The sequence below is a fragment of the Phyllobates terribilis genome, unplaced genomic scaffold (genome assembly GCF_046119375.1).
Source record: "Phyllobates terribilis strain yellow unplaced genomic scaffold, ASM4611937v1 Scaffold_8__6_contigs__length_399053987, whole genome shotgun sequence".
NCBI classification, from domain to species: Eukaryota; Metazoa; Chordata; class Amphibia; order Anura; family Dendrobatidae; genus Phyllobates; species Phyllobates terribilis.
In genome coordinates this window covers 375,446,898-375,461,736 of record NW_027362768.1, presented here as the reverse complement: position 1 = coordinate 375,461,736, position 14,839 = coordinate 375,446,898, and the positions used below count along the sequence as shown (strand labels likewise).

Sequence of the window (14,839 nt, the reverse complement as noted above, 5' to 3'; positions counted from 1 at the left end):
AGACATTAGTGAGGATAGAACACCCACCTCTACCACAAATCTCTATAGTTATAGGCAGGCTGCAGTTTCTTTTTTTTTCCTATGGGGGCACTGCAGGTTAGGCATGTATTAAGTGGCTGTAAAGGCTCCCACTATATTGGAGGTAATAGAGGCAGAAGGATTATTACAGACGTTTCCAGAAGTGGACGGCGCGTGTTATAAATAAGCGATTTCTCACCACGCAGAGCAGCGGAGTGATCGCACACCAGCTCCACTTCATCCACGGTCCTGGTCGGTACCCGATCATGTCCTCAATATTGTCATATAATTTATCAGCGCCTGGGGAGAGAAGAAGAGCGTCAGACATGATGGAGGCATGAGGACAGGGGCACGGGTACAATCTACTCACTACTTACCATAAACCCAGGCTACAGCAATACATTCAAAGAATGCAACCCACAGGAGGCAGACACCGCTCGCTGCATAGTAGTCGAAAAGTTGGAATACATACATGCCGCCCTGGGGGAGATGAAAGAGAGCAGGTTACTGGGCCATGTACACACTGCACAAGCTACATGCCTTGTTTAATGGGCGCGCATCGCACTAAAGTGTCCTCTGCACGGTGTAAATCTAGAAAGACACTTTGACAGCGAGTTATCAATTGTCATTATTGCTGCGGGTGGTGATAAATGGCGCAGATATGAAGGGCCACCAGGCGATACATGAGCCGCCGTCCACCACATCTGGGCTTTGTAGTGAGTCGCCCCTCTAGCTCATAAAGTGGGGTCCCAAGTGAAGGATCCCCCTTCTACGACATTATGTTATCTGCACATAAAAATAGAATAAATCTCCTAGTTAAGCAGCATAGATATAGATGTGAGGAGAGCGCAGCCCTTTAAATAGACCACGGTGACTGATGAACTTGTGGAAAAACACGTGAGCCCGTAGTCTGTAGCCGGCCTGGTACTGGAGTGGAAAATTAGGATTGCTTCATTTCCTACATCGCTAAATGGAGTCCGAGAGAAAAAAATGCCGACAGCATTTACAGACAGCAAATAAACACGAGGCCCATCTGGACGCTCAGTACGAGGCGCCGACCTCAGAATCTCCCGGTATCCTGCTGCTGACGACCCCTGGACGATGCTCAGACCCCCAGATCTCTGCAGCTCCATGGACCTATACATATATGTGCTAAATCCAGAGACAAATACTTCTATATGGAGGAGCTCTGCATGGCGATACCCCGGGGACTTATAGAGAAGGACACCAACATATGTCACCAGGATGCACTGCTGCAAGTGCTTCATGCAGAGAGCTGCGTACACCATACGGCTAGGTCAGCACATTTCAGCCTCACACCGGGGTTTGACACTTTTTTGCTTCTAGGATTCAAGCAGCAGAGGCATCACGGGGGGGCGCAGAGGCATCACGGGGGGGCGCAGAGGCATCACAGGGGGGCCGCAGAGGCATCACAGGGGGGCCGCAGAGGCATCACAGGGGGGGCCGCAGAGGCATCACAGGGGGGGCCGCAGAGGCATCACGGGGGGGCCGCAGAGGCATCACGGGGGGGCCGCAGAGGCATCACGGGGGGGCCGCAGAGGCATCACGGGGGGGCCGAAGAGGCATCACGGCGGGGCGAAGAGGCATCACGGCGGGGCGAAGAGGCATCACGGCGGGGCGAAGAGGCATCACGGCGGGGCGCAGAGGCATCACGGCGGGGCGCAGAGGCATCACGGCGGGGCGCAGAGGCATCACGGCGGGGCGCAGAGGCATCACGGCGGGGCCCAGAGGCATCACGGCGGGGCCCAGAGGCATCACGGCGGGGCCCAGAGGCATCACGGCGGGGCACAGAGGCATCACGGCGGAGCGCAGAGGATTATGGTACTGTGTACTTACCTCTGTGACCATAGTTAACCCCAGAAGATAGCTGAGGAAACACATGATAGCGATGAAGATCTCTCGCCTGTAACCCTTCCGTAGGAAGGACGGGTACAGATCAACTAATGACGTGATCTGTCCTTCAACTTCAACAAACTGTCAGGAGGGAAAAAAGTCAAGAGGGTAACAGCGGCAGCAGCACGTCTACAGGGAATATACAGCCAATCACCTCACACAGACCTTGTGGCATCACTGTATCTAAGCCTATCATGTCACTGTGCATCTAAGCCTATCATGTGTGATACTGTGCCGGGAAACCTCATAGAAAACCTGATGTCATATAGGTTTGAGATATAAAATTGCTACAGCTGTAGGGTGGTGAAAGGGGTTAATCATATCGAGGTGAAGGGGGCGTCTCCGGTGGTATAGGTAGATCATTTTGTGTTATTTACCCTAAAATAGACCCCAAGTTCTGTCATTAATTCTATTTCATTAAAAGGAATTCCTTTGGCTCAGAGCTACCAGCAGCCACCACTAGAGGGAGCTTATACAGATTCACTAGAGTTCAATGGGAACTGCACAAATTAATCTGTAAAGAGCTCCCTCTAGAGGCGGCTGAATATGGACAGAATCTGACAGACGTGACATGTGAAGGCAGTTTTAGGGGACACATACCTGGCTATCTAGTCCAAGCAACAAAAGCATTATAAAGAAAAGGATAGCCCAGAAAGAGGGCAGAGGCATCATGGAGACGGCTTTGGGGTATGCAATGAAGGCCAAGCCAGGACCTAGAAAAGTAAGAAAAAGGGGCAGGGGAGGGAGATTAAGAAATCAGTCTAGTTCTGTACAAGGTGGAGGACACAGCGCGCTGCCGGAGTGAGGGATTCAATCTGCTCCTGGCTAATTATTACATCCAAGAGCAAACTCCTATCTGACATCATTTACCCCCAAAGTACAAGTCAATGAACCGCCAACTACTGCACCGGAAAAATGCCGCAAACAGCTGTAGAAAATGGTTGTGCGGAAATCTGCATCACATTTCTGTACTGAGGGTAATGGGAAAAGCCGGAAAAACATGATGCAAAGGCGACGCCATAGTCAAAATATCTGCGGCTATGACCGACATGAAGGTGAAATGGTGGCTGTACAGCTGGACTCCCATCGTGCCCTGTACAGTGGGAGTTGTACTTCAAAAACCATTAAGAGAAACTAACACCAAAAGGCCCCAAACGCTCAAGATCGATGTCGGCCCGACCTGCTGTTAGTGGGGCTGACCGTCTGAAGTGTTTAGGGCCGTTGGAATTTCACCATCCGATCCTTTTGTTTTCAGGGGAGAGAAGCTGCCATCAGAGGAATCCGGCTGCAGCTTCTCCATCCTCTCCGCTTGTCTGAGCTAAGGGAGCGGGAGCTCGGAGAGATGGCGGTCTGCCGAATGAACCGTCGGCCGACAGCTATCTCATGTGTAATGGCAGCATAAGAACGAACAGCGAAACGGCAGAATTGTGAGCGCAGCTCTGGATGGGAATAAGATATAAAACAAAGTAACTTCAGACCAATAAAAGAAGTAAAGCAAAGTTACTGCATCATTTGTAGATGTTGGAGCTGCGGCTCAGGCCCCGGGGCTGGATAGAAATGCTGCTGTAATTGTATCTCCAGATCAGGGGGGGGTCGGAGGATTTGTACAAACGATAATCAGACCTCCCCGGAGCTTTACAACTAGTGGCGACAGACACGTCATGGCTTCTGCAGTTGACTCTTGGCCACTTCTAGGCCTCTTATCTCAGTACATGGAAATAATCACGTTAACCCTCGCTCACAAGAGGGGGCGGCCACACCTGCCCAATGCCACATGCTGGGCGCTGTCATATCTACACCCTCACCCATCTGCAGAGTCCGTTATTGATGAATGTCCAGCGACAAATGGAGCCTAATGTCACTGCAAAAAATACTGCGGATTTAACTCATTGCATTTCAGAGGGTGAAAACTCCAGTAAAAATCAGCAGCATTAATTGATATATTGTGAATGATAAAACCGCAGCACTGGACAATTTACACTGTGCTCGTATAAAATCCCATCCACAATGCTGCTGGTGCGAGACACAAATCCATAGAGAAAGTCGGCTGTGTATACGGCTTGAGAGGCCATGACGTAATAGTGACGTCTCCATCATCAGCCCTGCGATGTGTTACACGTATCACCGCGGCGTGATCTGTAACCTCTTGGGTGCGGACTGCATACTAGGGTCTCCTATGCGGACCACCATGGCAGCTATGAGATAGGGTCAACGTGCATTGGGGGATGGGGTGTATATGAGGGTCTCCTATGCGGACCACCATGGCAGCTATGAGATAGGGTCAACGTGCATTGGGGGATGGGGTGTATATGAGGGTCTCCTATGCGGACCACCATTGCCGCCATTACTGCGGTAGGAGGACCACACTGCAGCGGCTTGTCAGTCACTCAAGAAAAATGAAAAGTGCAGAGATGAGAGTCGGCACAAGATCAGGTCCCGTGTCCCTAATTTACTATACGCCCCATATTACCTGCAGGAACTGTATAGTTATATTCACTGCAGCATTATGTAGGATTGTGCCATTCAATGCAGCGGACAGGAATGTTTATCATAGCCCCCAAAATTAGCAATAATTGTAATAACCTCTCTAGATAACGGTGCAATATATAAATTGGCGCACGTCTGGCATCATCCAGACATGTTTGTTGCTTCCTGTGGGAATCAGATGTTGGTAAGGGTCCTGTCACCCAACGCTCCGGCAGTCGGCGACAGCCTCACCGTGTCGTGGTCATACAGTACCTGACTCTGCCACATCTGCAATGTCCACCCCTTGCTCTTGTGCCATGAAGCCCAGGATGGAAAAAATTGCGAAGCCAGACACAAAACTGGTACCGCTGTTGAGGCATCCCAGCAGCAAACAGTCCCTATGTCACACACATGTCACGGAGCAGTGTTAATGACCAACAGCAAAACCCGCACTCCACCCTCCCCCGCCGAGCGCGGACTTGCCTATAGCAGTTGTACTTGTACTTGTTGTAACTTCCCAGGGACGTCATGGCTCCCAGACAGATGGCGTAGGAGAAGAAAATCTGCGTGCCGGCATCAATCCAGACCTTGTGGTGGAAAGAGACAAAACAGAAAATAAGTGGCAAATCACTAGTCATCAATGGTTAAAGTTACAGTCTCTGTCCCCCATGACAAGCCTTCCTGCCTCTGGCAGCTCTACATTACCATAGCAAACAAAAAATATTTTTTTTAGGTGGAAAAATTAAATCTGGATTTTCATTCTACACTATAAAGCCCAATTTCCCTATGATAAAGCTGAGCACTGGGACAGGAAGTGTTGTCATGGGGACATAAGTCAAGATGATATGGGTAACTCAGATCTGGATTAAAATATCTAAAATATATATATCTATATCTCATATATATATATATATATATATATATATATATATATATATATATATATATATATATATATATATATATATATATAGATAGATATAAATAGAGAGATATAGATATATATATATATATATATATATATATATATATATATATAATATCATATCTTAATAGCCATCAGTGGCAATGATCTAATATGTCTGTTAGTAGAACTGCTCGCCCCATGGGCACAGGGCATCTGATAATAGTGCAGGGAAGTCACTTTCTTTGCAGCCCTTAAAGGTTAGAAAACGTGGCTGCTTTCTCCTAGAAACTTGGCAAACTTGTCCCAGAGCTGTGCTAGTAAATAAAAGGGATCAATCTGCAATATGGCTGGCACGACACTACCCCATAAATTGCCACCGGACCCGCAGTGAGATGCCCGCACTGCCTGCTGCTCCCCATTACGTTCACCCACAATGATGGAAGAGCTTTACATGGAGGATGGATGCGCGGATCGCTACGCAGAGTGTAAAGGGCCAAGGAGATGTCCCCTGTGATTGCTCCTTAGCAAATCTCACCGATACGGATTCCTGAGCGGTTATGGCATTTACACTTTGCACAATTGGTCCCTACGGCATCTGCATGAGCGACAGTAAGGCCTAGTTCATACTATAGTCAGACTCAGATCGGAGCCTTCATTGCCAGATATGATGGGAACCCTTCAGCCTCAACTAAGGAGCAACTGCAGAAATATTAAAATGCTTTTAACTCCTTGGAGATGCAACCATTTTTCGTTTTTGCACTTTTTTTTTTTTTTCCTTCCCTTCTTCCAAAAGCCATTATTTTTTTTTATTTTTCCTTCACCATATCCATATGAGGGCTGCTTTTTTTTGCAGGACGAGTTGTAGCTTTGAATAATATCATTCATTTCATCTTATAGTGCGCTGGAAAAAGGGAAAAAAGATCCAAGTGGGGTGAAATGGGAAAAAAAAAATCTGATGTTTTTTTGGTTTTGCTTTCCTAGTGTTCATTGTATGATAAAAATGATCGGGCAACATGATTTTCCAAGTTTTTTTGGTACAATACCAAATCCCCCCCAAAAAAACAGATTTAAAAAAATATACAGAAAAAAAAAAAAACTTGAACTCTGTTTCTAAGGACTTGTTTTTTTGCGTGGTGGTGGGCTGTAGTTTTGTTTGCCACCATTTTGGAGTAAATATAATATTTTGAGAGCTTTTGATTGCATTTTTTGAGAGAGGTGCAGCGACCGAATAAAAGCAATTCTGCAGTTTCAACTGCTTTCTCTTTGAGGCACTTACTGTACAGGTTAATTCATTTTAGATTTTCACAGATGCAGAGATACCAATTTTTTTTTATTTATAAAACTTTATTTAATTGCTTATTTTATTTTTATAAACAGGTTTTATTTTACTTTATTTTTAGTCCCTTTAGTGAACTTACAATCATTTATTCAAAATGAAAATGCTGGTTTTACACCAATACCAAGACAACGGTGATGGGAGCTTTCACCAAGGACCTGGCTGCCATTGCACCCACCTAGCGATCAAAGACTGCAAGCCTTAAATGCTGGTGTCAGAGAATGACTACGCCATTTAAGGGGTTAAGCAGAAATTATCAAATCTAGTCCTGGATGCTGCCGTTATAGGTGGTTCCTGGCTGAATAAAACCGCTCCTCGGGCCTCATTCAGATGTCCATCTTTTTCATACGAGTGCTAACCGGTGTTTTTTATGGCTAGCACTTGTATCTAGAGTAGTCTATGGGGCCATTCACATGTCTCATATTTTGCTCGGAAAATATCGGAGACATGTTCAATTTTGATTGGAGGGTCTGATCAAAATCTGCAATGCAATGGATCCATGAAAAAAAAAAAATCAGGCTGCACTCGGATTACATCAGAGTGTGGTTTGATTTTCATGGACTATCAGAATGGAGAAAGTGGAGAATTGTTTTGTATTTTTATTTCTCCACATCTGGGAAATTCGGATGACGCGCTGATCAAACTCTGACAAGAGTGATCAGAATAATAGATCAGATTTTCATGTACGCGAAAATATCTGACATCTGTTTGAGGCCGGACCCTGCGCCACCTGCACCCGCCGTGTGACATACGTATACATTACATATCAGGAGAGAGTTAGCAAATTTCTACCCAGATGCACAAAAATGTCGCACTCACCTGAGGGTCCGCTAAGCGGTTGATATCTGGATACAGATAAAATTTGATCCCTTCTGCAGCTCCGGGAAGGGTGACCCCACGGATGAGTAAGACGATAAGCATAATGAACGGAAATGTGGCCGTGAAATATACGACCTGCAGGGAGAGCACAAAACACCACGGTCAGGGCCGCTGAGGCCATACAGGATGGCGTTACCTATGGGCATGTGGGCACATTTACAGAAATTGGGTGGAAAATGGCACAGGCACTGGCCGTATATCGTGTGCGGTAGTCATTCTCCGGATGCAGACGCGGCCTTGGCTGACATGCCGTAGATTCAGCGCATTATCATCATCGGTGGCGCTCTGATATACAGACGGTGATGTGGCTTCACACCTAGTGAACCACAATATTAGACGAGCGCAGTGTCCCATCTTACCTTCCCCGTGGAGCGGACACCTTTCCAAATACAGAAAAAACAGATGACCCAAGTGAGCAGGAGGCACAGCGCCAGGTCCCACTTCACTATGCCGACATCATCAATTCCCTTTGATAAACTAAGAACTTTATTCCTAAAAGAAAAAGGGAAAAAAAAAAAAAAATCACAATCGCCTCGATGGTAAACGCTCGTTTCTGGAGGTTCCCTTTATAATAAGCAATAATCGCCCCATTATCCTATAAGGGGGTGTCATCACAGGGAGGGCGCAGTCACAACGCCTGGCATATGCTCCTATAACGCCCTGATGTAGACGTCCTTTGGGACCCCATGGACCGGTAAACTTGTGCTAGTTTAGGTCACCATGGAGGAGGGACCATCACTTCTTCATACCATCTTCACTTATGAGCTTGGGACACACAATTCAGTACCATGGATGGACAACAAGGAGCGCTGTAGGGGCCAGTGAGCGCGCCAAGCTGTCAGGCGGCCATGATACTGAAGACATAATGATGCTACTTGTCCTCAATACGGCTCTGCTACTCGGATCATTAATCACAGGGATTGGCTTTAATTTTATTTTAATTCTTCCTATTGGCAGGACGCACCCCCCAACAAATGCCTGGAATGTCTGGCAGAGAGCGAACCCTCCTACATCGGATATCGAGAGCGCTGCAAACCTAAGGGAAATGGCAGAAAATCTTCACTCGGGTCTTGGTGCTCAAAGTATGAACCCACCGGACCCAAGAGCTCACGATCTAATGTCTGACAGGTGTCATCCATCTTTACCAGGCCGTGAATATGTCACTCTGTAGTCATGGGCGCCTTGTCTGAGCTGCGGTGTGGCCATATTGGGCCTGCCATACAGAGGGGAGCTTCCAGTCAAAGAAAGCTGGGTGCCCCCTTTGTAGGAGGTGGAGTGGCGGCCATATTGGTTATACCCAGCTTTCCCTGAAGGAGATGTAACCGGACAAACCTTGATTTGCCGGCTTTCATTTCTACTTTACGATTTTTCTCCTAACCACAGACATACACATTCCAGCGACGCCAGAGCCCGGCCGTCACCTCGTCACTTCTGACCCCCATTTCCTGAACATCTGCGGGTCCCGAGAGAACGTTATTCACATTGAGTAAACAAAGCCGAGTGGAACCGTATATTGGCGCCACAGTCCCTAAAACACGCCAACCGTGGCACATTTCATCTTCACCTTTTTCTATTGTAATAGGGAAACAATCAGCAAGCAGGTCAGCTGCTGTGGACAGATCTTTGCCTTTTTCTCCCTACATTGTGGGCATATTATAATGTGTCAGTAAACAGGTTGGGACCCAGACAACTTCCTAATCAGTAAGAAGTAGCCACCAGCAACAAAGAGGTTAAAAAGGTGAAATTGTCACAAATCAGCTCATTTATTAAATCCCAAAAGAGAGGCTTCATTACCCATAGCAACCATTTACCCATAGTAACCATTTACTCAGTGTAGGCTGTAAACTGAAAGCCAAGCTCTGAGTGGGCGTCATTGTAGCAAATCAGGAGGCTCCTTTCATTTCCCATAGGGCCTTTAATAAATGAGAATTGGAATCTGATTGGTTGCTATGGGCGACTCCTCCATTTACTCCTTGCGCCAATTCTGATAAATCTTCAACCAGCAAATGCAAGAAGTTCTCTTTAGAGACTCTACCACTTTCAAAGCTGCAGCAAAACAAGAGGGATCAGGACATCAAAGCTTCCAGGGTCTATTTTAGATCTAAAGTATTTATCTTCCAACGTCCAGGACAGTAAGACGCCGCGGTCAGAGCGAGCAGATGGCGCCCGGCGTCTATAAATATCCGAATAAATACAATATATTGCGTAACACAAAGAGATACAAGTCACAGGCGGGTAAAGGGGACCCCCGAATTCAAATAAAAGGAGCCCCCAAGTCGGTCTTACAAACTATTCAACCGTTACCTAATACCTATGATCACTATTCCCACCTGAGCTGTCAGGAACCGTACACATCGATACCTCCATGTTTCTCTAATCCTGGACAATCCTTTGACATCCAATACAATGTATGGAGCTGTTAATATCACAATTAGGATATAAAGACCCATTATAATACCAATAACTACAAATGGGAGTCCCCAGAAAAAAAAACAAAAAACATTCAAGGTTTGTAAAAAGTCATTAAGTATATCTATATAAATATGTATACAATAGTCAAAATTCTTTTTTAATATAATTCATCTTTATTTATTCACACAAAAGCAGAAAACTGAATAAAAAAAAGCCCCTAAAAACCCATTAAAAACTGATGGGCAGTGAGGTACAATGTGATTTAAAGACACAGGTAGGGCGTAAATATAGAGTAGTTATCATACATTCGTCACAAATATATGACTAGCTCAGAGAATAAGACAGATCTATCAATACAGAATCAATAGTTCAGCTTCCATTAACATCGGAGTACCTCAACGGCTCCCATGACGGCAGCACCGGCGTCACTAGCTCCGATTGCCGCAGTTAGAGGCCGGTGCGGCAGGGTTATACCTGCCCTGTATGGAGCAGGTTAAGCTCCTGAGCCCATGCCATAAACTGGGACCCTCCATAGGACATATCATTGAAGTTCAGGACACCCCCTTTAGCTATATCCGTACCAGGCAAAGTTGTGTGACAATTACGGGTCATTTTCACCAAACATTCACAAGTTATACACAGCTACAACCCTGTCACCAAGTTACAAGGCAGAGTTGCCATTTCGCAATCGTATTCGCTTCTAGGAAAGCTGGGTGACCCCCTAATAATGGCCGCCATTACAGCTCCCTTGTGCCGGCTTATTACTTTTACACCTTTGTTGCTCAGTTTCCTCCCATCTTAATGTCCACATGGATTCTGACCCTATGCAGGTGCCAAGATGGCATTTACTGTTTGCCAAAACAAAGATGGGACGGCTCCAAACTTCGCAGTCAATAATTAACCGACAGGACAAATAAAGCTATCACTGGGCGATTATATACAGGGAAGGGGAAGTTACTGATAAGAAAGTCCCATGGGCGTTGTAATATAAAGTTTATAGTAACAGAGTGACCCACATTCTGGTGGAGGGTGAAAGTTAAAGGAGTATGCTCATTCCATTAAAGGGGGTGTCACCTTCTGAATAACACGTCATCTATGGCTCAAAGGTGCTGGATAAAGCACAGATAAAAAAATATTAATACTACTAAAAAATCTATACTTCTATACCAAAATGACACCACTGCTCTGCTCACAGCCAGTGTCCCCCACCGGTCTCATGAAATTGAAAATGTTGTGTGATTGCTGCAGCCCATCAGCAGCTGATCGACTGCAGCCTTCACAGTTATGTCCGAGTAGAACAGTGTTCATGTCACCAGACTGGCGGGGGATACAGGACAGAGAGCAGAGCACCGGCGCCGCTCCAAGAGGTAAGTATTGATATTTTTTTTTTTTATACTTTATCCAATCCCGGTAGTGGAAAACATCTTTAATGGTGGAATATTACTAGGACATGATCGGTGGAGGCTGACCTATGGGGCTCTTAAGGATCCTAAATTTTTAATTGTGCCCCCATCTCATTTTTCTCTAAATGACGGCACCCCGGTCTCTCAGCTGAGCAGTGTGTGGCCAGGAACAAGGGTGGGGATGCAAAAAAATGAGATAAGGACCAAGAGTTCACCAATAATGCAGCACCATCATTCTCAGGATTAGTCCAGGTGACAAAGGTCAGACCACCACTGACCCTCACAATATGCCATCATCTTATGAGATTGCAACAGTCCTGTAACATAATTTATTCACAGAGACCAAAATTATAGTAAAATACTCTTAAAGGGGTTGGTCATTACTTTCTGGGCTCTTGAAAGCCACGCTCGTCTACTTATACGACCCCAGCTACCATACTACTGTATCCCTAGACAGAGGTGGAGCCCAGCTGTGTTTGAATTCATCACCATTTTCAAGATTTCTGCTTGCTGTCAATGAACGTGACTAATATGAAACATGGTTCTGCCACAAATACATGGCTTCTTCAAAGGCGAGAACTTAGGACGAACGATGAGTCTCCATTCACTGGCAGCAAGCAGGGGCAGGCATCTTGAAAACAGTGAGATATTGAAATCAAGTCTATTAGAAAGGTGGGAAATTGAGTGTAATTATTATTATAATGCTCCCAGTTTTGTTCTTGGCGCATAATGATTGGTTTAGGATCTCTGCAACAATTGGAAAAGATGTTCCGCAGAGAGAAACCCGATTGTTACAGACATCTTTTATGGTCTTCCCCTATATAACTGCCCCGTACATCGGCCTCCGCGCCGGTACTCACTCCCAGAACTCTGTCACCGGGGAGGTGAAGTTGGTGGAGTTCAGTGACAACCACGTGGTCCTGTTCTTCCGGAACGTGTCCTCCACGCAGGTCGGGGTGTTCCACGACTGGTGGCATAGGGCCCACGGCAGCTGACTTTGGAAAGACTGGAACAAGTAATAGACCCCCCAGGCCAGGATGACAATGTAGTAGACGTTGAGGAGAGACACGATGACGATAGAGGCATATCCGATTCCTGGAGCGGAGGAAACACAGAGGCGGCTGTAAATACAGGAGATGTACATGGAGATACATTGTATAGATCACGTGGTGCCCTTGGCAGGGATCACTGGGCATGAGGTGACGCTACACATATATCCTGCAGCATAAGGGACTATTGTTACTCCACATAGTGGCCGCATCCAACAGGACTCCCACATGGACGTGACACCCGAAAGGGAGAAGTGCGAGAAGCAGAAGTGTCACAAGTGCAGAGATAACGGGTATTCCTATGTCCGGCATTTCTGGCTTATCCCATAGCTACAGGTCTCACCTTTCTTGAGAACAAGGTCTGGGCTTCACTATTTCTGGAGAGCTCTAGGCATCAATACATGCACATACCCCATATACACTATATACAGCATTACACACAAGCACACACTCCAGTATACATACATCCAAATACACAAACTTTCACGCGACCTTTTTTATAAATTGCGGCCCTAACTTCCACATCCGGCCTTCTGCCCCTTTCATCTCGTTTGTATAAAGTTTTGTGTATTGTTTGTATACAGAACACTGTCCCCGTCATTGTCTGGGGCCCCGGCTCTCAGCATATCATCCCCGACTAAGGAGCTGCAGACACATGCCAGGCACAGAATAAGCCATCGTCCTGGCACAGGCCCTGTAATATTATAGCACAGCTCTGCTCTCAACCAGACAGGCGTAATCCCATCACTACTGTAATGTCCGCAGGATCTTATAGATCTGGAATCTAAATCTATAGCAAGAATCTCTCACAAGATATAAGGAAATATCCTCATATCCTCCAATCGTTAAAATATAGATAACAAGGGTCACTACCCTGCGCCCCCAGAGTGTCAGCGGCGCCACCCTGCGCCCCCAGAGTGTCAGCGGCGCCACCCTGCGCCCCCAGAGTGTCAGCGGCGCCACCCTGCGCCCCCAGAGTGTCAGCGGCATTATTCTGTACCCCAAGTGTCTGTCACATTAGTATAGGATTTTGCAGTCACGACATGGGCCTGAGGATCAGAACAATGGCTGCCATTGCTGCGGTACAAGGTGTTCCTACCTGTGAAGATTGGACAGATCTTCTCCCAGCAGGTGATTCCACCCTCCGATGTAAACTGTCCTAAAACAACCTCCAGGAAGAACACAGGTAACCCACCCCCAAACAGGAAGATGAAATACGGGATTAAAAAAGCACCTGTAAAAAAAGCAGCAGAATGGAGTCAGTAGTTACCGGAGCTGCTTCAAATAACCAGGAAGAAAAAGTACAAGAAAATAAAATAGTTTCTAGATTTCCTTCAGTAAGAAGTCACTGCTATAAGACCTAATGTCCCTATGATAACACTGAACTGTCAGAGCAGAGAGGCAGGAGGTGCTGACCTGAGGACAAGCACCAGCGCACGGCTCCTTACAGTACAGTTATCGGAGCTACATCTTCTAACGAGTCCTGCACCGCCGTGTCCATTGTACGAGACAGGAGAGATTTACAGATACATTCTGAATGACAGCAAGAGGAGATCCTGAAAACTTTAGTGAATGCCTAAAGGAAGTATATTGGAAAATTGCCTAACTTATCATACATTGCATGCGAGTTCTCACCGTTTGCTGTCAGTGAATAGGAACCCATTGTGACCCAGTCCTACTCACACAGCTGCAGTTTGTTACAATGTATCAGTCTAGGGAATGCTCTGTACATAAAATACATCACAGCTCATTTTCCTTCTGTGGACTTGAAGCCAAGGTTGGGACTACACAGCAACTTTGGCCGTGACATAGGTCGCAAGGTCACAAGTAAGTCGCCCAAAAAATCCAATTGGTTCCCACTTTTTATCATTTGCTTGTGGCAGTCGCAGCACCATAGAGACCAAAATTCACCTGCGTTATGCTGCGATGCAACCGGTCTCACGGCTAAAGTCGTCGTGTAGTCCCAGGCGAAAAAGCAACTGCACTGACACAATGGAACAAGATTCAGCTGTGAGAGCAGCACGGGGTCTGTTCTTCAGTTACAGCAATGGATACAATCAATATAAGACCCCTTATACTGACAGCGAGACCATAGCATACGTGTAGGACGCGCGGTCACTCACCTCCACCGTTCTTATAGCAGAGGTACGGGAACCTCCACACATTGCCGAGGCCGATGAAGCCTCCGGCCACTGACAGCAGGAAGTCGATCTTGCTGGCCCACTTCTCCCTCTGTGGGGGCTTCCCATCCGCCTCATCCTCCGGTCGGGTCCCAGGGCTCTTGCCTGGAAACGGCTTTAGGATGTCTTTGTGAAAGTCCTTCAGATACTGCAGTTTTTCCTTGTTGGACATCTTTGTACCTAACAGAGAAAGGCGGTGAAGAACAGACATGAAGGGCACGAGGGCAGGTGACACCGAGGTCGGACCCCAGCACCTCGTACCCGCACCTCAGGAT

General features: G+C 46.6%; 1 protein-coding gene across 1 annotated transcript in view; it reads right to left on the bottom strand.

Moving 5' to 3' along the window:
- Nucleotides 1-14,839, bottom strand: part of SLC6A6 (solute carrier family 6 member 6) — a 35,006-nt gene that overhangs the window by 2,767 nt on the left and 17,400 nt on the right. The window contains exons 2-12 of the mRNA XM_073644982.1: nt 14,508-14,744; nt 13,484-13,618; nt 12,196-12,430; nt 7,880-8,012; nt 7,461-7,595; nt 4,882-4,985; nt 4,672-4,796; nt 2,533-2,645; nt 1,876-2,013; nt 396-498; nt 218-318 (exon numbers count right to left, since the gene is read on the bottom strand). Of these exons, the coding sequence (XP_073501083.1) occupies nt 218-318; nt 396-498; nt 1,876-2,013; nt 2,533-2,645; nt 4,672-4,796; nt 4,882-4,985; nt 7,461-7,595; nt 7,880-8,012; nt 12,196-12,430; nt 13,484-13,618; nt 14,508-14,736 (1,551 nt within the window). The 5' untranslated portion in view covers nt 14,737-14,744. The remainder of the gene's footprint in view (nt 1-217; nt 319-395; nt 499-1,875; nt 2,014-2,532; nt 2,646-4,671; nt 4,797-4,881; nt 4,986-7,460; nt 7,596-7,879; nt 8,013-12,195; nt 12,431-13,483; nt 13,619-14,507; nt 14,745-14,839) is intronic.